Source organism: Poecilia reticulata, chromosome 1 (genome assembly GCF_904066995.2).
Source record: "Poecilia reticulata chromosome 1, P_reticulata-male-v2, whole genome shotgun sequence".
NCBI lineage: Eukaryota > Metazoa > Chordata > Actinopteri > Cyprinodontiformes > Poeciliidae > Poecilia > Poecilia reticulata.
Window position 1 is genome coordinate 1,466,679 of NC_088830.1, and position 24,240 is coordinate 1,490,918.

Below are 24,240 nucleotides of genomic sequence, written 5' to 3' on the forward strand. Positions count from 1 at the left end.
TTCTTGAAACATTTAAACTGTCTTCTTCAGTTGGATTCTGGCTGGTTTAGTCAACACAACAGTCTCTCTCAACAGTCTCTCCTTTTATTTAAAACATTAATTTTTGGTCCCGTAACAGTACTTGACATTACATCTACATTTGCATAGGTTATCAACAACCTTTGTCAAATATGTAAAAGTAATTAACATAACCTTGTGTAACCAATCATAGTGCTGTCAATGCTAAAGGCTGATTTGTTTCCAGAAGTACACATTTCATCTGTTCATGTTGGATATGAACAAACTCATAAGGAAAAAGAAAAGCAACAGATAAGTCCAGGCTCAACATGCTATGGGGGGGAACTGAAGTGCCTGGTTAGGCAGAGAAGAAGGCTGGAGCTCACTGGATGTAGTACCACATGGAGAAAACATTTCAGTCTTTTGGTCAAAACAAATTATCTGTGGTACATTTGCATTTCTGTTGACACATATGAACTGATTTGCCACGACCCGAGATTCTTCCTCACAGACATGTATTCTTACCATAAATGGTTCTTGTCACAATAACACATTTTGCTGGGTGATTGTTTCAGAAATTATTGTGATAAACTATAATATTGTTATTTTGAGACCATTGTTAACTAATAGCATAAAAATTGTCTAACAATGCAAATACATCCTCTAAGGGGTCAATAAACTAATTTCAAAAGACCATTTAACACTGGAACTGTAAGACCTTTCAAACAGACCTGTCACCACACGCAGGCTAGCAGCAACACAACAAAGTTGAAAATGGTCATTTTCACCATCTGTCCCTTGTGTTGGGTTCAGCCTGAATGGAGGAAAACTGAGGCTTTTAGCTCCCTGTGTGTTTAGCTGTTACCAAGGAAACGAGTCTCATCCAGTCTCAGGTAGAAAGAGAGAAAACGAAAACAAACAAGCAATAGTACTGCCCTCACTTTATTATTGAGCTCATTTTATCTTGCAATTAATTGATTTGTTTATCGCGACAGGCCTGGACTGCGTTACATTGTAGGTCTTAAAATGGAGATGACAGCGACGAGTCCAGCCTGAAGTTTTGAGTTTCTAAACTGGAAGTTTTGTCAGCAAACTCTCGTCTGTTCTGAGTCACTGCTCTACCTAGCAGCCTTATTGGTCTGAGACGCTTTTTTCTGAGAGGTTCCTGCTCGCCCTTTCAAATTTCTAAAGGAACTGAGTTTTGACAGAGACACTCCAAACAACCCCATCTGGTCAGCTGTTGGCTGAAGCGATGTCTTCCTGTTTCCGGGGCTGTGTCTCCGTGGTGACCTCCCAGAGCGGGGCTTCACCTGCAGCTGGCCCAAGTCGGGCGGCACCAACTGCCCCTGCCAGTAACGGTGTCCTCCGATCACGAGCCCAGCGGTCCGAGGAGGGCGGTGGAAACTTCCTGGTTTTGCAAGGATTACTTTGGGTCCCCTGATCCTCGCATCACGAGCTGGAGACCTTGAGGTCTGAAACAGAAGCAGAGAGAGAATATAAAGAGATGAGTGACCGACTGAGTACCACAAGGTGTTATGTATTCAGTTTTCAGAAACTCAAGTATTTAAGTATTTTATTAGTTACATTTTGTCAGTGATTTCAAATTAAGTTGGAATTGTATAACAAGATAAAAGCATATCAGAAAGTAACTTATTTAACTCCAAGATATTTTTTATGTTCTATTCATCAAAGCTCCCTTTACTAACCTTTTAATAAATAAACCTCAGACTGCTTCACTTTACTCGACATTCTTTCAAAATATATGCAACTCTTAAAATAAACCATTTTGTTGAAGCAGTTTTCTACCACAAAAATACTTTTAATAAATAAACTCCTTTAAAATAAATGTCACTAAAGCATTTTTTTTTTAGCTTTTCTAGAGTTAGTCAGTGTTTATAAACTTTTAATTTGTAATGAATGACTTTCTATTTTCTTTTTAAGCTAGAAAACAAAATGTAGAAGCCTAAATTCAGTTTTAGTTCATTCAGACTTTTAGGATAAATTAAGTTTATATTTCTTATGATAATTTGTTCATTAGGATAAAAATGATTACCGACTAAATCTCTCATGCATACACATTTTATATTAGACAATTTAAGGCCCAGGCACTTGAAGGGGGGGGCGAGCAACTGCCCCTTTTATCCTTGATGCCCCCAGTGCCCCTTTTTGAGGTTTTTTTTTTTTTTTAATGCACAGCACATTGCATTAGCATAGTGTAATGGAGGGGGCCGGCATCCTGCATGTTTTAGTCTCTCCCTTGTGGCAGCAACAACCTCCTCAGCTTGTCAATGTTCTTCTTAGGCCTCTAATGAGCCATCATTTGATGCAGGTGTGTTAAAGCAGGGAGAGACTAAAACATGCAGGATGCCGGCCGGCCCTCCAGGACCCACTTTGGACACCACTGGTTTAATGTAATGTGCAATAGTCTATGCTAAAGCCCTCTAGTAAATGTGCATATCTAACTGCAGTTAAAGATTTTAAGGTGTGGCTAGATGGGCAGTTGGAGTGGAGCCACACAGTTTTTTGACCTCTTTCGTTTTATTCTTTATTCTTTTTGTGGATAAGTAACATTTGTATTGTTTTTTATTTTTGAAGTAAGCCATTTAACTTTAAAAAGATCCAGTCTGTTTTTTGTCGTTTCGTCATCAAGTGGAACAAAAGGGAAATACGGAGAGCGTCAAGCTTATGGCTACATTATTTAGGAATCTGCACAAAATAAGCTATAAAAAATAGCTACCTACTTAAAACTCCAGAAGTGTGTCAAACAAAGCTAGCCGACTTATTTAGCCAGCAAACTTAGTGGGGAAAATGGCAAAAGAAAAAAAGTCTAAAATGCTCCCAGCTAGAGGTCTGCAACCTTTTTCCACTGTGAAACTACACTATTGCAGAAACGGTTTATTTGTTTAAAGAATAATATTTCTGTATGCAATAACTGCAGAATTTCTCACTCTGTTTCAACCCTCTTCAGCTTTCCACATCATTGTCTATGCTCTTTATCAGTGTTTTATTTCACGGTGTCTGGACCAGGGGTGAAAGTAGGGGGGTACAGCAGGGTACTGTGTACCCCTAAAAGATTTAGCGGGGTACGCAGTACCTGCAAGAGAGGGGAGCGGCTGTTGGCTGTAAAAAAATCAGTGGGTTCACTGAGCAGCCGTGACTGATTAGTTTTTCAAGAACAATCTAAAACAGACTTGATCAGTTAATGAATAACTTTTTTCCCATTTCATATTGTTTCTGAACTCTTAATGTTTTTCTAGAGCAGCGGAGCAACACGTCGATCATGGAAGGTTTTGAGTTGATCTCAGCATCAGGTGACAAACTGAACGCAGCCAGGATGCTGAGACCAGCTGAGACGTCCTCCTCTGATTGGCTTAAAATGTTCGTAACTTTATTAAACAACAACAAAAACAAATCAACAAAACGTGTTCAAATTAATGACCCAACAACAATAATCTCAGTAATTATTGTTTCAACAACGTGTTGGGTAATTCTGTGCGTTTCGGTTCCATTACTAAAATAACGAGCAGAGCAGGAGTTTAAAATGAACCAATCAACCACCACTGTGTTCATGAGGCTTATTGATGATTGCAAAATAAATATCAAGCCTGAAAACCTGATATCGTAACGGACTGAATGTTATGTTTTTAACATAACCCAGGTGAAAAAAAAGTATACTTTAGTATACTTCAAACATACTTAAATTTGTGAAAGTACACTTTAAGTATACTAATTATTAGGTGTACTACCTACAAGTATATCTGAAGAATACTAAAAATACACTAGTACCAATTTAAATTAGAAATTAGAACTTTAAACACACTTAAACATAATAATACCAAAATACACTTTTAATATATTAAATAAAAGTATACTTGAAGTGAACAAAATGTGAATGAATATGTACGAACTTTTAAGTGCCTTAATATTTTACTATTTATTTTAAACTGCATACAATAAAAAAAGGATAATCATGATGTAATTTTTAAGAAAGTACCCAATCCATTTTCAGATGTGTGATGTAAAACCTTATAATCAACGGCATTAGCTCCAGTTCATATTCCAGACCAGATGGTGGCGGTATTGCACACTTTCATTTAACGAACACAGGGAAGATAACAGACGCTGTTTAAATTCGCCATTTTTACTCGCATAATATTGCCGTAAAAGTAGAGAGGGCCTTGATAATAGTTACTAATTTTGGTAAAGTCAAGCTGGTGACGTCCTAATCCGAGTTAGACGACAACACAACGGGACAACAACCGATGGAAATGAAATGTGTGTCACAAAAGGAGCCCGGAGGGACGAAGGCTGCTAAGTGTTGCTACCTGGTGGTAAGTTTGCTTATTAATTATCTTCATTTAATTATAATCAGTGCAGTAAAGATATATAACTTACATTGGTTTCATAAATAATTATTTTATCAATTTTATTGTGACTTGTATGATTATTACTATAGCAATCATTCAGCTTCATGTTATAACTGCATGGAGGCTGTTTGTTGCGACTTATACTTTAATTCATAAACTAACCTGGTTTTAATTAAGCTCCATAAGACAGAGAGACTTTGATATTGTGAGGTTGTTGTTATAACTCGTTCATCAGTGATTTTATCTTCAACATATGTTTGCAGTCTAAGCAAATGAAGATGAAAGAGGAAGCCAGAGAAATCAGGTGTTAGGAAACCTAAAGACTTTCCTGTCTCAGAAGAAGCTTTGACTCCACCAGGTCACCAACCAGCTCTGAGGATGAACCTCCACATCGTCTTCATGATGTAAGTTTGTTTTTTCAATGAGGAGCTAGCTACATTTTCAACAACAAAAACTGCTGTGTTACCAACACCAAGTGCTTAATTAACATGATTTGATTTAAAGGTAACTGGACAGAATTTATTCTCCTTGTTAATCTAACATTTATCTTTCATTTTTTAATTTGTTGTTGGTTTTCAGGGCCCTGTGATGGACTGGTGACCTGTCCAGGGTGAACCCTGCCTCTCATCTGATGGCTGCTGGAGATGGGCACCACCAGCCCCCCTCACCACCCTGCAAGATCAGTGTGTTCAGATCATGGATGGAAAGATTTTAAGGTAGTTTGTCTCCTTAAGTCCACATTTAAAACAGCTTCATAGTTAAGGCTAACATCAACTGATTCTATGACATTGCTGACTATTTTTTTCTACTTCTAACATAAACAGGCAAAGAAAACATCCAGAAATGTTTTTCCACCCCAGGCATCCGGTCTCAATCATCATCATGATGTCACAGATGTCACATACATGGTGAGTACAAAATGTCTTAAAATTGTAAGTATTATTTTTTTATTTGCCATTTTTCTGTTCTCTTTAAATACAAATACTTTGTCTGTTTAATTGCTCTATTGTTCTTTTTTGTAGGTTCCTGTAAGGTGCAGTGAACGGGAATGTTCTGTCATTGATCCACACTTTCATGTTTTATTGTCACACTTAAATTTTCATGTTCATGTGTTCACTTTTGATGTCTAAAGTGATAATTTATGTTAAGTTTATGTTTTGATTAAAATTAGACAGTTTTAAAATGTCTGTAATAAAACAAAATATTTGAATTACCTTGAACATCTTGTGTAATTAATCTTTCCATGTAATTTTAGCCTAAAACAATGTAAATACTGTAGTGTAGTTATGCATGTCATGTGCAAAATGGAAAAGAGGAATAAAGACTTTCACAAGTATTTAAAATTATAGTTTATTATCAATAGCAGGAAATCAAAAATAAAAATTTATTTAAATACATTACTAATATATTAATAGTATATTTAAAATATATTTGAAGTATATTAAATATATATTTTTAATATAATTCTGAGGCAGAATTATTACTCAAAATATATTAAAGCTCTGAAATATGATATTTAAAAAGTATACTTTAAGTTCACTTGAAGTTGTTCCAAAAAAGTACATATAGAATACTAAAATATACTATTAGTTGTAATTTATAATTTAATACTATTTAAATACTACTTAAGTATACTAATCACAAAATTAGTTGTTCCAAAATTGTACAGTCAAGTACATCGATAAAAGTATACTAAAGTATGTTTAAATTTAGTATACTAAAGTATAAGGGCGGCAACCCTCGAACCCGTTGGTGGACACCTTCGGTGAGGGATGCTGTCAAGCTGAAGAAGGAGTCCTACCGGGCCTTTTTGGCCTGTGGGACTCCAGAAGCAGCTGATGGGTACCGGCAGGCGAAGCAGCATGCGGCTCGGGTTGTCACTGAGGCAAAAACTCGGGTGTGAGAGGAGTTTGGAGAGGCCATGGAGAAAGACTAAGAGGCGATTCTGGTCCACCATCCGGCGTCTCAGGAGGGGGAAGCAGTGCAGCACCAACACCGTTTACAGTGGGGATGGTGCGCTGCTGACCTCAACTCGGGACGTTGTGGGCCGGTGGGCGGAATACTTCGAAAACCTCCTCAATCCCACCAACATTCCTTCTGTTGAGGAAGCTGAGCCTGGGGACTTTGGGTCAGACTCTCCAGTCTCTGGGGACGAGGTCGCCGAGGTGGTCAAAAAGCTCCTCGGTGGCAGGGACCCGGTGGTGAATGAGGTCCGCCCGGAGTTCCTTAAGGCTCTGGATGTTGTAGGGTTGTGTTGGCTCACGCGACTCTGCAATATCGCATGGATATCGGGGGCAGTTCCCCTGGACTGGCAGACTGGGGTGGTGGTCCCCCTGTTTAAAAAGGGTCATCTGGGAGGGACTCAGAGTAGAGCCGCTGCTCCTACACGTCGACAGGAGCCAGTTGAGGTGACTCGGACATCTGGTCAGGATGCCTCCTGGACGCCTCCCTGGTGAGGTGTTCCGGGCACGTCCCACCGGGAGGAGGCCTCGGGGAAGACCCAGGACACGCTGGAGGGACTATGTCTCTCGGCTGGCCTGGGAACGCCTTGGGATTCCCCTGGAGGAGCTGGAAGAAGTGGCTGGGGAGAGGGAAGTCTGGGCCTCCCTTCTGAAGCTACTGCCCCCGCGACCCGACCCCGGATAAGCGGAAGAAAATGGATGGATGGATACTAAAGTATCCTTTTTTTTTACTTGGGAATCTCGGGTCGGCTTGTGGAGCGCAGAAGGTTGCCATGGCAACGGGTGTGCTTAAATGACAGAGAGTCGGACAGTAAAAAGGTGTGAGTGGTTTAGAGTTGATCACCTGTTCAGGTTGTTTTACCTTTGTTTACCTTTGCCTTGGCTCATCACAGCCACTGTAGTTTCTGAACATTAAATCAACGACAAACTTGGACTAATTACCTCGTTCTTTGTGAGTATAAGTCATTTACAATAATCAAACACAGTAAATATGTTTCATTAAGTATTTAACAAACAAATGGCTTCTACCGCGATAATTATGTGAAATTAAATGAATTGTCTAATAAAAAATAGTTTGGTGCTGTTGGGCTCAGAGTCTGAGAGGCTTTTCCTTTATTAAACAATTGTGATTTTTGCCTCTTATTTAGTGGAAATATTGATGTTGATCATACTTTTTCCAAAATAATAACCTTTTTCAACCTTTATAGCTCCACTGTTGAAAATGAGGCTCTAACATTCACAAATGTCATTGAAATAAAATCCAGTCCAACATCTGGTTTGAGGTGATTCCTCTGGAACCTGTTGGAGGAAAAACATCCCAACTTCAGAAGATGAGCTTTAACCTAACAGAGCTCTGTGGTTCCTACTGTCAGTATGAGAGTCAGGGTGAGGAGGCGCCTTGTTAGGAAGAGAAGTGGAAGCTGCAGGATCTTCAGAACAAACAGGTCATGATGCTGGGCTACTGATTATCCCTCTGTCTGGACACAGGATCAATAGAACCAGTATAAAACCTAAATGAATGGTTATATGCCAGACATGGAAAACTGGGATCCACTCCATGCCATGATGTTCAGGATTTAGGTCTCATGGCATCTCAAGGTGTCAACATTGCAGCCAGTGGGCTGAAGGAGGAAATACAGCTTTATTTTGTAGCAATTCAAGAGCTACCAGCTTTTATTGCTTCGCAAAAAAAATTATTAGCACAGAAACTCTAAAGCACACAAAGAAGTAAGTATATATATTTTTTTATTTTTTATTTTATCATTACTTTTTTGTCATAGTACCCCCAAGAATTTAAAACTACTTTAACCCCTGGTCTGGACCAAAGTAATTGGAGTAAATTCAAAATTATTTCTCTCTCACCAAAGTCATGCAGTTTGTCATCTCTTGAACAGAGTAGAGGACACACCAATAATCTTATCAGACACAAACTGAAAATAAACTGCTAAGAACAGTTTCTATAAGTGTAAATGCAAGTACAAAAAAGAATAGGAAGCCAGTCACATTTTTATTTCATCTTTTTACCATGCTGCTCCACAAGCCAAACCATAATATGACGTGCAATAAAACTATGTCTATAGAGACACAATAACTCCCTTTGCTCACCTCTGTCACTGTTAGTGTCAAACATTGCCAAAATGACTGCTTACTAAAATCATTAATGTATATTGTGTAAAAATGGCTTATTTTTAACAGATACATTTAAAATATATATTTTAAAATGTGTCAGTTGCCTTAATTTTTAGGTGTCTAAGATGTCTAAATAAAAAAAAAAACTACAAAAAAAAAAATGGAGCAGCCATATCTATTAAAAATCTCCTAAACATGACAGAATAAATGTAGCCAGTAGGGCTGTATAATATCGATTTTGCGATATATATTGACATTTTCTTTCCTAGAAAAAAATCTATATCTATCCGCAAGTAACGTAACATCCAACTGTCACCTTGCTCACACACTGCTTGCTTCGCCGGGAGAGTGATTAGGTCATTGGGCTTAGAGCGATTCCTTCAAATGGTAAGTGAAGGTTAAAAAGGTATCAAACTATTCAGAGCAGGATACTTGGTGCACTTTATTTACTTTACAAATGCATGTAAGCTACAGTTTGTACTGTTTCAATTAAAAGAAACATGTTTTCTCACCACTTCTTTGATTCAATTTGTCCAGCTGTCGACTTTAAGTCTGTGTCTATGTCCAACCAGAGCCAGGTATTGTGTAGTTGGTGCTTTTAATCAGTTTTCAGTTCAATTAATTCAGTCCAACTCTATAACAGTCACAAAATGTCACCAAAAATCACTCTGTCCCTCTAAAATCTTTCAGAAAATAGCAATAGTGTATTGAATTGTATCGTTTGCTAAATATCGCAATATGTATTGTATCACGAGCTGAATATCGTGTATCGTATCGTGAGATTATTGTATCACTACAGCCCTCCTAGTAGCCAGTCATTTATGCTTTAGGTATTTACAAAAGTCACACAGATGATCTTTTTTTACTGAGTCTTTTGCTCCTGGGTGATACTCTGAGTTCAAAACTGTCTCACGTCTAAAAAAAAACCCATGAAAACCCCTCAAATCCTCTTATAACACAATCTAACACAGTGGTTCTTAACCTTTTTTGAGGTACCAAATCCCCCAGTTTCATATGCGCATTCACCGAACCCTTCTTACTCCTCCCCCCACCCCCGACCGACACACAAAATACTTTGCAGTATTCTGATTTAGTAATGTAATTATAGAATTTGGTAAAAACGGTGAGTTTTGCTGAAAGACACAAGCTCAAATCCATGCTGAGTGGATCTCCTTCAATCAGTGCTCCTCCGCAGCACTGATTGGCTAAGCAATGTAACGTGATCCTCTGCAGCAAGTGATGGCAAAGCGGGGCGTCATCACGACTTTACACAAGTGTGTCTTTACCTCCGAACCCCTGGGGTTGGATCGAACCCAGGTTAAGAACCACTGCTCTAACATTTTAACAAGCAGGAACATTTGCCAAGAACATAAAATTATTACAACAAGTGAAACTTTCTTTAATCTCATTGTAGATGTGTAAAGTGTAAATTATAAATTCTAATTTTAACTTCTTACATGATTATTACCAACCTCAGTAAAATGCGGAAAACATGTAATCTTTTAATGCATTGACAAAATCAGTAATAAACTTAAAGTAGTTTTCTAATCGTAACTTCAGGGACGTTTTCTAACTTCAGGGTATATTTTTTAATCCCTCCCTGTTCACTGTGGGGGAAAAAACTGCTGGAAAAGTGGGATTTTGACCCAGCATACTGACGTGAGGGTAAGTAAGAAAGGACAACTAGCAACAGCACATTTGCGCTGCCTGAGTCAAATGCTGATGTTTGCGTATCCATACATGGAGCAGGGGGTGAAGGTGGGATTGGGATTTCGGGGACACCCACCAGCTGGTGGGAGGTGTAAATTGACTCTCATTTGTCACAGTTTCCTGTTGCTTTTAATGGCTTGACCATTGTTCTGACAGTCGTTAGGGGCAAATGTAGGCAACTGGCGTGTTTCTTGTAGGCAGTTCAAGACTTAACACACATCTGCCTTATTTAAAGGACATGCTGCAGGATGACATAACAAAAGCCATTTGTAACCCATTTTTTCTTAAAGTGGGATTTTATTTCAAGTTGGATCTTTCAAATCATATTACTGAAAGACTAATTTGTTACATGTCTGTCATGGGGTGCCAATAGATTTATAGAATGCTGTTTATGAACTCTCTAATTGAATCTATGGTAGAGACCTGCAAAATCTCTTCTGAGATTGTCAACTTTGCCTGAGTCACTTTGTTTTCAAAAGTATTTACTTTTCTTTTTTTTTTAATTGATGGTGGGATATAAAAGGTATATTTCAATGAAATGTTGCAAAGTATAGTGTACATAAAGTAGCAATCAACAAATTCATCTGATATGAAGTGTTCATCAAATCAAGAGACCAACAGTTGATCACAAGAAAGATTGATTATGTTACTCACCTAAAGTTGAATAATTTTTTTAATTAAAATTATAAAGAAATTAATTCAACTGAGGTTATTTCTTTTGTCTCCTGTATTGCATTGCAGTGTAGAATTAGTTTTAACTTGTGTAGTGAGTGGAGAAAAAGGAAAATAAATGACACATAAAAAACAGAAATAATAAACTGAAATTCTTTGTTATTTTTACTTGACATATAGAATAAATTAACTATTGGTTCATTGAACTTATTATTTGTATGATTATTCTAAATTATATTTCTATGTACATTTCTGCAGTTGACCTATAAGTTAAAGTAGGCTTTATCAGAATTTTGTGTTAGTGTTTCAGACTTCTCTGTTTTCCCCCCCAAGTTTGAATGTCTGAATTGTTTCCAAAAAACACAGGTTTGCATTTTATTTCAAAGGTAGTTCACTGTATTTTGTTTTAATGGAGATTGCACCTTTTTTCACCCTATCTGTTCACTTAGTCTCTTGATCTAATAATTTGTTCCCGTTTTATTTCTGTTGAACATCCAGGTTATTGTACAACGATCCCTGTCAGCTAAAAACATGAGTCATGTGAAGGGAGCATCGATCTTTGCTGCTTATCTAAAGTTGCTGCCCTTCATCTTCATCATCCTGCCGGGTATGATTAGCCGAGCTCTCTATCCAGGTGCGCGCACACACACACACACACACACACACACACACACACACACACACACACACACACAGAACAACATGCTGGCACAGATTTTAATGAAGAAAACAAAGGTAAACATCCCACATTTATTCAGGTAGAAACTTGCTTTGCTATCAGAATTGAAATGAACTGATTTTGACATCAGTTTGTAAAAGAGGTTAACCCTAACCCTAACCCCAACCCTAACCCTAGCCTGTCAGTTCAGGCCAGGGGCCTATAGCCGCAGGCTCCAGAGCTACAGGCTCATAATTTTCTCAAAATGTATTAACCTGGATCAATAATTATGTCAGATAATAAATATTTTAATTATATAAACAATATATAGTCAGGCTGGTGTGAACAGTTGCTCTATTTTTATGCAACATCAGTATAGATATTTCCCACCAGATTGATCCTACTTGTTTTTGGAATGTTCTTTAATATCAGTTAGCTTATTTTCTTAGGTGGGCCGTCTGTTTTTCCACACTTTTTATATGTGGATGGAAAAGACTCTGCTGGCCTCATTTTACAAGAAACTTGTTTTCTTTGCAAAAGTTTAACTTTTATTTTTGAAATTATATTGCATATGGAGAGCAAAGAGTGAGAAATTACAAAAATAACTTGTAATTTAAATGTGTGAAATTATTATAACTGGAAATAAATCCATTTAATACATTATTTGTGTATTTATTTTCAGTTTTAATAAATTAATGGCATTTAAAGCTATCCAGAGTATATAAGATGATCATAGGTCATTTTAGTTCTCTTCTGTGACCAGCTCATTCTTTTAGCACCTCATACAGACTAGCACGTGGGTAGAATTCTGTAGTGTGTGCTCACCTGTCCAAGGTGACGGTGTGGGGAAGCATGTTGCAGTCTGGGTAGTTGCTGGGACTGACAAATGAGGGAAGCGCCTCCCTCCGATTGGTGGGGTTCCCTCAGGTCCAGCATGCTCTGAGAGAAGCGAGCCATCATGTTGAGTCCGTCTCCGTGGGACGGTCCTCTGCCGGATCCAGTCTGCCCGCCGTTGATCAGCAGGTCACTGGCCTCCTGTTGAGGACAGTCATAGAACTCCTCCTCTGATGCCGTTGATACGCTTGAGGGGTCTTCGTTGACTGCTTGGTCACATATGACCTTAGTGCTGTCTTGGCTCCCCTCTTCATTGCTGCCCGAGTCTCTACCATTGTTCTTTGAAGTTAACTGGCTGCGGTTGGGCACCAGCTCCTTGTGAGCGTGCTCTGTATGCAGATTATCAACCTGATCCATTTTTATCAGCGTGACCTGAGCCTCACCAGGGTGCTCTGCCGAGGTGGGGTCTATGACTAACTGCAGCGTGCGGCGTTTGGGGACAGGAGGTCCTGCATGTGCCATAACTAGAGTTTTTTCAGCACTGTGTGTAGGTTGCGAATCAGCAGCAACTTTGGCTTGGGTTGGAGACTTTGGCAGTTGTGGTTTATGTTGTGGAGTTGTGGTTGGTTGCTGAGGGGAATCTGGAGATTCTGTTTGCTTGTTTTCTGCTGAAACTATGGCAGTAGGACCTTTAGGATTGCCATGTTTTTCCGTTTTTAGCTCTTTTTTGTCCTGATTTGAGGTGGATTCCTCAGCTGCCACTGGTTGAGTCAGTGGTGCACTGAAGCGTATAGCCTGACTAACCTCGAACCTTTCTGACCTCTGTAAGTGAACCTGATGCGCCCTCTTTTCATCTCTAATATTGATGAAGCCGATCACGTCACTCGGAGGGTCTGGCTCTGGCCAGGTGGGAAGATAGGGGATTAAGTTGGCTTTCTCCAGATTGACTAAGCCCGGATGTAACGGCGCCTCTTTCATAACTTCCTTAAGACGTCCTTTCATCACCTTCAGCCCAGCAATATTCTGGGAGTTTGATTCTTTTTTACTTGAGTTCTGGTCAGAGGAGGTGGGACTGGTATGATTTCCCGCTGCGACCAGTGCATATTTGGGATTGATGAGTTTCCTTGCGACAGAAGCCGGGACAGGAGCCGGCACTGCCTGAGGGAGTGGGTCAGGGATCGGCTCGTCCTTCAAGGAAACCTTGCTCAGCGACACTCCCCGGGATATGAGGTAGAGATCCCGGAACTGCAGGTCGAAGGTCTCCACTGCCTGCCCTGTGATGACGGTGATGAGGTTCCGGTCCAGACGGGACGAGGACCAGGTGAAACTGGAATAACACATAGATTAAAGCACAGGTGTCAAACTCCAGTCCTGGAGGGCCACTGCCCTGAAACTTTCAGATGTGCCTCTGCTGCACCACCTGAATAGAACAATTAGGTCATTAGCAAGGTGCTGGAGAACTGATCTACACAAGAAGGAGGTAATTAAGCCATTTCATTCCAGTGTTTTGTGCCTGTGGCACATCTAAAAACCGCAGGACTGAGGCCCTTGAGGACTGGAGTTTGACACCCCTGGATTAAAGGTCACAGCAATAACTGAACATGCTTCGGTCTGCAGATTCCTACACCGTGGGTCATAATGTAATGTAGTTTGTTTATTTGCTGAAGTCAAACATCGTCTAATTATGTTTTTATCAAATTACATAATTGTCTAGGATGAAATTTTCTAGAAGAATCAGTGGTGATGCAGAAGGCAGGAACGGCTCAGAACTAAACACTAAGGTTTCAGGGTTGGCATGCAGGAAGTTCAGGCTAATTTATTTAAATTGGCATCAGATGATAACGGGTGTAATGTATCATGCAGCAACAAGTCTGAAAGGAAAACATTGGATAGTGAAACCATTACACAGGGTGTAATGTCTCTGAAAGTGATTTGCTTGTACAGAGGTTTCACAATAACTGATGAATTTTACCGTTTTTGCCTTCTACTCCTTTATCATATTCTCAGGTCAACTGGGAGTCAAAAAAAAAAAAGAGGACATGATGTGAAGTACTGACAGTTCTAACAAATCATTCACCATAGGCCTTACATAAGTATTCTTACTCCTTGGACATTTTCTTTTTTTATTTTATCTTTATTAATTCTCAAGGAAGTATCATTTACATGACCTTAGGGCTCTACATCACAAAACTAACTTCAACATTTGAAATAGGGTGGACAAGTAGACCAGGGTTTCCCCCAGAAAACTTGTTAAGCCCGGTGGTCGGGGCGTCAAGTCGGTCCACCGGCGGTCCACCGTGTTTTTGTATTAAAAGATGTTAAGTTGACAGGAAATGTAAAAGTACTACTGTGTAATTATATGTTATGGGAAAAGATCTCCAGTGAAATGCTATTTAAATCCACAATTAGTCTAAAAACAACAAATTTGCACTTCTGTTTAATCCAAATTAAGTCAGTGGCTCCATCAGGCCCCGAAGGGCTTCAGGGGCCCCATAAATGCTAATAATTTAAAACAGACCACAGATACATAAATGTAACGCTTGTTCATTGAGATTATTGTTAAATTTTATTCAATTGTTTAGGCATACATAAATTAAATTATTTTAAATTGTTTAACATTTTATATACAATATCTTGTATATAAACTTCAAAGAACAATATTCATAGTTAGATTGTTTTGTAACCGTAGCAACAATCTGATGATGTGAGTTTAATCTTTGAATTTACAAATACAAATGAGTAAACTGCGATAATAACTTATTGCTTTTTAGGCTGGCCAATTAAACTATTCCCTTCTCCCATTTTTCACTCAATCTAACACAGAACCTGTTAGAGGTGCTGATATTTTTTAGCAACAAAAGGGGCCCCTAAGTCAGATTCTGCTCCAGGCCTCATACAGCCTTGGACCGGCCCTGCATGATGAGGTAATCTGCTGCACTACGCAGAGATGCCCAACAAACGGGAGATTTCATTCAATGCTGCTAATGTGGCTTGAGTAGTTCTTCCATTTCGTGTCTTGAGTTTTTAATAAGCGTCACAGAAACTATTCTGGTTGGTCGAGTTTATGGGACGAGTTTCTCAGATCTCCGTGTGGCCGCGCATATTAACTCTAAGTAGACAACGCATTTGATATGGTTTGATGCATCGTGTAACCGGAAAAATAATAATAAAACAATATAAAATGAGCGTGATGCGTGACTCCGAGAAGAGCGCGAAAGCTCCTCAGCGGCCTGAACCTGCATGATGAGGTTAGCGCTGCTCGTTATCCACTAACGCTCCGGCCAACCGGGACCATAAACTTTACAGGGAAGACGGACACAGAGCCACAGGCTGGGCAGCGCGTTGAGATGGAAACACCGCATATAATTGTTCGTTCACAAAGATAAATCATTCTCACCGCTCCACTACGCGACCTCTGAATTCGCTACAAGTTATTCCTGCGGTTCACATTGAGCTGCGCAACCAGAGCTAACGCGGCGGGCTTTAAACTCTTACCCAGAGTTCTCCAAAGGATCAGAATTCCTCACAGTAGGTTGATGTAAATATCCATACAGGTCAGTCTGTGTCCAGTTTGAGTGAAAGGAGGCGCGCGAGCCGCGCTGAAGTAAAGCAGCGGCAGCGCGCGATTCAAAGCGCAGAGGCGCCAGCTGTGCGCTGATTGGTCCGCGCGCTGCTGGCTTTAAATGCATAAACTATAAACCTATCTATTACAAACCTATCCTTTAGGAATAAATCTGTTCTGCTAGTGAAATGCTAAGAGATAAGGAGACGCTTGCAGCCCAGCTTTAAAAAAAAGAAAAAAAACGATTCGATTTTTTATTTTTTTTTCCTAGAAGCGTAAACAGCAACGCTTAGCTTGGCGGCGTGGCTAGTAAAGCATGGCGGGCCGCCAGGCTTATAATACACTGGGGGAAACACTAGACCATTGCATTATAATAGTCAAAACAAAAATGCAACCTGACTTCCCTGAGAAAAATTATAAAGCAAGGAGTAAAAGACGAAACAAAAGAAAATAAAAAATGAAGTTATAAGTGTAAAAAGCAAACCACAAAAAAAGAATACACCAACGAAAAACATAGTATAAAATAATTATGAAGTATGGCCATCATAGGAGAGTGGATTGTCAAGGAGATTTCATCAAGTTTGGTCTCTAAAAATAAAATCAGATCTTTTAGATCTTACATTGTCTACTCAAATCTACCACCACTGACAGAATTGTTCAGTCTTGTGATTGAGAGAGGCTGTTATTTTTTCCATTTTATACATGTTTAATGTTATATCGATTCAGTCGTCCAATGTTGGTTCTTTTGACATTTTCAAATATAACCCCCCCAAATTTCTAGGGATGCAGGGATCTGCTTTGTTTACTCCCAATACAGACATTTAGGCTGCTACCGATCAGTTACAGAAAAACAGCTGAATTGATTTTAAAAAAATGTTCAAACAGTTGAATGTACTGAATTACAAATGTATTTTAATGACACTGCACCAACACACCAACAGCTTCACAAGCTTGGTCAAACATGTAAAAACTCAACTTTAATTTATTCAGTCAGTGCAATTAGGAGTAGAACAGCCAATGTAAAATAAATAACACAGAAACTGAAACAGACAAAAATAATAGGTTGACTACCTTGGTCAAACATGTAAAAAATAAACTGCAACAGAATAGATCTGCTCTTATAGATCCGGGATATTGTTACCAATACCCGATCTGGAATTTTTTCCGATATTGGGACATCAGACTGATTCACCTATACAAACTCTACAATACAGTCCTTAATACAGTGCAGTCATCCTGTCCCATGAGCAGAAAGACACTCCCAAAGCATGATGCTTCCACCCCCAACATTCACATAGTGATGGTGTTTTTGGGATGGTACTCATCATTCTTCATCCTCCAAACAAAGTTCTATTTTGGTTTCGTCTGATCATATAACTTTCTCCCATGACTCCTCTGGATCATCCAAATGGTCATGGGCAAACTTCAGATGGGCCTGGACGTGTGCTGATTTAAGCAAGGGAACCTTCTGTGTCGTGTATGATTTTAAACCATGATGTCTTAGTGCACTACCCACAGAGGTGCCTGCTGTCTTCAGGACATTGACCAGCTCCTCTTGTGTAGTGATGGGCTGATTTCTTGTCTTTCTTAGGATCATTGATATGCAACAAGATGAGATCTTGAATGGAGGAGATTGACACTCATGTTTAGCTTCTTCCATTTTCTAATAATTGCTCTAACAGTTGATCTTTTTTCACCAACCTGCTTGCCAATTGCCCCGTAGCCTTGTCCAGCCTGGTGAAGGTCTGTCATTTAGTCTCTGGTGTCTTTGGACAGCTCTTTGGTCTTAGCCATGTTAGTGGCTGGAGTCTCACCGATTGTGTGAGGTGGACATGAATCCTTATGCAGCCTACGACCTCAAACAGGTGCTTCTAATTTAGAATAATAAGTGGACTGGAGGTGGACTGTTTAGAGGTGAGCCAACAGCTCTTCAAGGGCCAGTCTTTTTGCTGATTGGCAGCAGTAACAAACAAATTATTTTAAAAATCATAAATTGTGATTTCCAGATTCTTTTTTTTTCCAGATTGTGTCTCATAGTGGGCATGACCCTAAAATGAACATTTCAGACCCCTTCATGATTTCTAAATGGGAGAACTTGCAAAGTCACAGGGTGTTCAAATACTTATTTTCCTCACTGTATACATGAGGTATATTTGATCTTTCCGATATGATGCCCTCAAAGACGGGGCTAGGTTGTTTTGCATGGCTGAAAGGTTGCCATGGAAATAAAAGGATTTCTCAAACATGCATGAAAGAATTGACGCATCACTGCAGGTGTGTTTTTGAGGAGAGGATAACATTATAACATGATGTAAAGCTAAAAAAAAAGTTAAAGTATTTTATTTGTTGACATCATACTAGTTTTTCTCTGGATTTCACTAGCCTTTTGTGCTTGAATGATCAGGTCAGATTTAAAGTGGCTTGATTTCACTGAAAATGGTTGGGTATTGAAAATAGTATGTAAAAACACTGTTCAAACCTCAAGAAAATCTGACAAACCTTTAGTCTAAAAAAGTTAGACTTAAACAAAAGTCCTACAAGACAGTCTTGCAATACTTTAACACAGTATTATCAGTATGTTAGTGTCAAAGAAGTAACTCAAGGGCTGCTCACCTGTATGAGCCGGAGATGGCTCTGTCTCCATCCACAAGGAGAAACTTCTCGTTCAAGGAACCCCGCACCTTCTGTGCTGATCGTGTAAAGAATTCCAAGCCTCCACAGCAGCGTACTCGCAGATTCTACGCACGTACACACACACACACACACACACACACACACACACACACACACACACACACACACACACACACACACACACACACACACACACGCATACATACAGTGTTAACACTATATAACTCTACAAGGTTTGGCATTCATTGCAGAAAGGCCTTTAATGCACAAAGGAAACATAATGGCAACAACAGACTGGAGAGCCTCAAAAGAAATCCTTTCCTTGTTGCTTAAGAGTCAGGTTTAATAACCTCCACATGATGCTGAGTGACTGTGCAGGTTAGAGCTTGGACTGTCGTGCTTCATTGACACACCCTGTAGTGTTTGTCTTGGGTTCTGTGATAAGGGTGTGGTTCCTGGCTGAGCAAGAGTTCTGTGTGAAATCTCTCAGTAGCAGCTAAAGAAAGGAGCTGGAAAAGCTCACAATAAAAAAAGGAAAGATAAGAGGGAAAAGTTAAGAGAGGAGATAAAGTTAAGAAAGCTGATAATGCTGTTTGAAAGTTAGAAGAGGAACAGAAAAAGAAACCTATAAGCAATGGCAAATTGAGTGTGTGTGTGGTTTATGTAATTGCCTGCAGCACAGACAGGAATGTATTCAGCATCTTCCTGGCCTCCAGTCTAAAAAAAAAAACTAAAAAAAAAAACGTAGAAAATTTCCGTGAAACGCTAAGCATTTTCTGTTAGTGCCTCAACCAGTTTAACTCAGAGGCAAACAATAACAAAGGGGTTAAGTGAATAACTGGCTGGTGCAAGTTAAATGCTTGCAGGCAAAAGCTTGCAATTCTAAATCAATAAAGAACTTTGATCTCTCATATTAGCGATGTACATCTAAAAGTGTGATCTTATTGATAAAAACAGTCATTTTCTTAAGAATATGTTCTCTGGGTGATCAAAACTTTTTTAATTATAATTATTTCCATTTACGTGACACCAGACTTGTCATCTAATCCAAGAAAAGCTCCTCATCAAAATAGTGTGTGTGTATGTGCATGCAGACCTTTAGGTGCCCCCGGTGCATATCAGCTCTGCCACACATGGAAAGAAAGCAGGGCACTGCAGCAATATCCAGAATGATGTACACAGGGATTTTACGCTTATAGGACGCGTCCAGAAGGTCTCGAAAGATATCCACATCTGTAAACACGTCCATCACCACAGCTATCACCTGCACACACGCACACACAGGCACACACAGGCACACACAGGCACACACACAGGAAACCAGAAGTTGTTAGCGTTTCCTATTCCAAGGGTGGGTTCAGTTTGTTCTACTGTTATCAACAATATTAAACCCATTAATCTACAGAGGAAGCTGGGCACTTTGGAGAATCTAACAATAAATTAAGAAAAAATGTATTCCAGTCCAGAAAGTATAGGTTTCGTCAGATGACTGTTGAAGACAAAAAATGTTTTGCAGAGAGGTGATAAAATGCTGCTCGACTGGACACTGTGTTCCTCTGCTGCACAAAAAAACAACAGTCCCATTGACTTAACCAAACTAGAAGCTTAAAACTGCACAGCTAGAAGATAATCAAGATGACTATAATTAATCTGCCAAAGATACTGCACTGCCTTTCTTAGATAAATTGGAAAATCAATCAATCAGTAGAACTTATGATTTTTGGACAGAGTCTAATTATTTTAATGGTTCTTGCTTCTTTTGTAGACTCAAGATTTATGAGTAGGAAAGGTAAAAGTGATGTACATTGTGCAGGCATGTGAACTCTTTCAGTGACGCAAGTGCATTTCTTTCCACTGACACTTCAAGCTCACACTTGTCTCAATAAAACACTGTAGGCGTGTCTAAGGGTGGCACATGGATGGGGCGAAGCAAAATTTATGAGACAGAAAATTAAATTGTGGCAGATGGTGAGATTTAAGCTGAAAAGTCAAAACAGGGTTTGCCAAGTGAGTGCAAACATGGCCACTGGTTCTACAAAGAGCAAATCAAATATGCTGTTCTGTCACTAAAAGAATTTACAGTCAAGCAGTACTTATTATAGTGATTAGCATCTAAGCACATTATTATTGTTATAAAATTATTTTTATTCATAATTAAGACCTCTAAACTTATTTTTCCACTGCAAGAGTCCAAACACACCAACACCCATCATGTGAAAGGGGAATTTATTTAAGGTTAGTGACTAGTACACAGGAAGCATCTTAAGTTATGGACACACCATTATACAAGGCATGTATAACATAGAAATGCTCTATAGTTCCCTAGTATATGGCTGAGCTGACACAGTAGACCAAACCAAACCAGCAGAGAATACAGCTCCAGACTTTCTCACTGACTGTGGGAAATGTCACACTAGACGTCAACGAGATTGGATTCTGTGTCTTTCCACTCTCCAGCCTGGGATTTTGATTTCCAAAATATACTTTGACGTAAAAAAATAAATACTTTGCCCACTAATCATCAAACACTACTTTCTCTCCTTCATCCATGAGTGGTCCAACATGAGCTTTGTGACAGCTTTATCTGTCCGTGTGTGTTGTCTGTGTTTGTGGTGACTCTTGAAGTCCTGACTCCAGCTACAGTCCGTTTCTTAAAGACTCTAAGATGAGTTTGACTCACAATTCTCTTAAGGCTGCGATTATTACTGTTGCTTGTGTGTCTGTCCAACTTTTTTTTCTCCACTAAACTTTTTATTGATATACCTGGATACAGCCTTCTGTGAAACGTTAGATTCTTTAGTGATTACATTTTTGGCATTTCGTCCTTATAAAGTTAAGTCAGCAGTCTTCTATCTTAACATAGCACTTGCTAAATAAATGATGAACATTTTTTTTAAAAAACACTAATCAGTTTATTAAGCTATAATGAACCAAGTTTAAGCTTAGCTTACTTTGACCAATGAGCCATAGAGTTTACAACCCTTTACAAGACTATCCTCAATTATTCATCATAGTATGCATCTCTAATCTTGATCTAATTTTAATAATCTCAAGACAATGTGCATCAAAGAAAATGTCATTTGATTAGCTTAAAGATAAAATGTACATAACGTTTAATGGGTTTAAAAATCATGATGCACAGTGTTTTATTGTTTCACAAGAAATATTAGCTCAGTGATTCTTGAGAATAGGGACAAAACTTTCCAACTCCATTGAAATTTGTCCCTAGTTTTTGTCGACACCGTCAGAAATGAAAAAATGTGAAAAAAAATCAGGGATTATTGGGGGGCATCAGAGCCAACTAGCCCAGTTAGCTCTGGTTAGCTTTTGTTATTCTTTAATTTTTTCTTCTGTTTTATTCCTAAGTTGTTTGTCACCACCTTCAGTTCTGTGTCAACTCCGTCATTCACCGTCAACTCCATCAGATTAACTTTTTGTTGTTTATTGTCTTAAATAATATTTATTTTGTTTCTTGAGAAGCATTTGTCTGTAAAACCGAGTAAAAATATCACTAATACGGTCATTAAAGAATTATTTTATATTTATTTTTTTCAGATGCTGATAAAGTTCTGGGTCAGGTCGACTAAAAATGTAATTTTATTTTTTAAATGTTGCAACAGGGAGCCTGCACCTTAGCATCTTTACATTTCCAAATCATTAGTTGTCATATTTGCATACATAAGGTTGAGAAATAATTTTTAAAACTGGGAAATTTTAAACCCTTTTTGTCCCTATTCTTAAGAATCACTATGCTGTATTTTGGGTCTCTAGCTATTCTGATTTAGCTCATGTGTATATTCTGTTTTTGGAGGGAAACTTCCATTATTATTACTTCCTACCAATAAAATCATTATTATTGCCATTTTCCTCCTCATCACCTACCTTCTGGGCTGATGCAATGCTCTTGCGAACCACCTCCTTGATGTGCGTGTGACCCTCAGTGGGAGGCTGCGTGTACACGGTCACGCGTGTGACCCCTCGGTATGAGATGGCTTCAGGCCAGCCAAGGTCCAACTCCGCCACCGAGGCTTCGGACCGGTCTGGCCAATATGCGAGAGACACATCCCCGTCTTCTGCTTCTTCCCCGGACCCTGGAGTCAAATTCCCCGGCCCTGGCGTCTCTGGCCTCTGGTGGTGTTCGTACCCGGGTCGGTACGCCTCCGCGGTGCGCGTGACACGCTCCAGCTCTCTTTCCGAGAGGAACTCCCGGACTTCGTGTTTCTGGATGTAGTCCGTGAACGCATCGCGGCCCTTGGTGATGAGAGCTTCGAGGGCCAGTCGTTGGTCCTCGCTGTAGAAAAACTCCGGTTTGCTCTCGCTAATGCGCCAGTTGACATGGTGGTCATCCAGACACTGGATCTGAGACAACGCCATGACCTCCCAGTTAAAATAAACAGATAAGCACTAAAACTAGTCTGACCCAGTTTCCTCTCGTCCGTCCGAGGGGTCAAGACTCAAATAAGTGCTATAAGTCATTACGGTTCACAGAGTACGAGTGATCCTAGATTTGCTCCAGTCTTTCTAAACAGATCCATTTAGTAGGATTTTAATAAGCCAACAGCAGCTATCAGCTTAACCCGGACCGCTCGGGTACCGAGTCTCTCAGTCAGGTGTAGGCTGAACAAAGCTCTCCCTCCCAGAGCCACGCCTTTCACCTGAAAGGGGCCGGAGAACCCCGGCCGCGGCCCCGCTGCTCACAACGGCAGCTGCAGCGCTCAGCAGACAGATGTCCCGGTAGATGAGCTTGAACGTGTCTGTCCGTGAGTCAACGCGACGGTGAAAACACACGTCAGACACAGACAGAAGTTATTAATCCCCCGTAGCTAAAACTGCGTGACTCAGACTAACTGTTGCGCTGACGAGTCACATTTCCTCTTTGTTGTCGGAGCTCGGAGGTTTATGTCCAGGCAGCTGCTGGAGCCGTGAGCTCCATGAACGTCTCAGATGTCATGACTGTATCCGGGTTCACAGCAGTTCTTGTGTTCTAAACTTTTTATAAAAATCCTTAAAACTTTATCTAATTGATACAGGGAGTGTATCTTAATCATTGAATCCGGGAACGGAAGCTCGGCCCCGCGGGCAGAAAGGCGGAGTGTACGGCTCGGGAGTTGGTGAGAAAAGAGAAGCGCTAAACTCCACCCTCCTCCAAACCGGACGGAGAAAGAACTATGTGGGTTTTTTCTACCTCAAATCAGCGACGCTAACACAGCTGAGTGAAGCTGAATCCCACCCACGTCAAAAAATCCAGCAAATAGTCTTAGTGGTTAGTGCTCTGTTTGTACCGATGAAAGTTTGGTTTGTGCAGCTTTGCTTTCTGAGATATTAAAAGTTATTTTCTAGGTCATCAGAGTTCACCGTCCCCCCATGTTGCCCCAAAACAAACCAAAGTGGGCTACTTCGTTAGTGCAGGTTTGTGGCTAGAAGAACAGTTTCACACTGATTTTGAGTGAATGGGGCACATGGCTTGGAAACTATTGAAGAAAAAAAACGTACTTTTTAATATTACAATTATTAAAATATTGAGTATTACTTAAAAATTCACTAGAGAACAGTGCGTTTCATGTAACAGCATGAATTTTGTGTCAGCTAGTCACATGGCATTTAATCTATTTACATTTGTTTCTTAGGAGTGTTTGGTTCGGCAATTTGTTGACAGTTCCTAAGTGAACCTCCGAGCGCAGAGGAGGGAGCGGTAGAGAACGGCTGGCCATAATT

At 39.7% G+C, this 24,240-nt stretch overlaps 2 protein-coding genes and 1 long non-coding RNA gene across 5 annotated transcripts in view; 2 read left to right on the forward strand and 1 right to left on the reverse strand.

Annotated features, from left to right (window-relative positions):
• The window catches only part of slc5a10 (solute carrier family 5 member 10), a 73,491-nt gene that overhangs the window by 19,261 nt on the left and 29,990 nt on the right, over positions 1–24,240 (forward strand). For all 3 annotated transcript variants that reach the window (XM_081607361.1, XM_081607303.1, XM_081607324.1), the window contains exon 9: positions 11,336–11,471. In XM_081607361.1, the coding sequence (XP_081463487.1) occupies positions 11,336–11,471 (136 nt within the window). The remainder of the gene's footprint in view (positions 1–11,335; positions 11,472–24,240) is intronic.
• LOC103460714 (protein FAM83G-like) lies at positions 69–23,639 on the reverse strand. The gene is made up of 5 exons (XM_008402997.3): positions 22,408–23,639; positions 19,622–19,789; positions 18,505–18,629; positions 12,321–13,656; positions 69–1,469 (listed from the first exon to the last, which is right to left on the reverse strand). Exons 1-5 carry the CDS (start codon positions 22,897–22,899, stop codon positions 1,116–1,118), a joined length of 2,475 nt encoding a protein of 824 aa, XP_008401219.1. The 5' UTR covers positions 22,900–23,639; the 3' UTR covers positions 69–1,115.
• LOC145551770 (uncharacterized) lies at positions 4,111–5,528 on the forward strand. The gene is made up of 5 exons (XR_014087688.1): positions 4,111–4,328; positions 4,628–4,768; positions 4,944–5,080; positions 5,189–5,272; positions 5,387–5,528. It is a non-coding gene; the product is annotated as an uncharacterized LOC145551770 (long non-coding RNA).

Bases quoted from the DNA above. Each gene is read 5' to 3' on its own strand.
- LOC103460714 (XM_008402997.3), bottom strand. From the start codon at position 22,899: ATGGCGTTGTCTCAGATCCAGTGTCTGGATGACCACCATGTCAACTGG. The intron at 19,790-22,407 runs GTAGGTGATGAG...GCGTGTGTGCAG, and splicing joins GCATTGCATCAGCCCAGAAG to GTGATAGCTGTGGTGATGGA. The intron at 13,657-18,504 runs GTGAGCAGCCCT...GTGTTATTCCAG, and splicing joins GCCATCTCCGGCTCATACAG to TTTCACCTGGTCCTCGTCCC.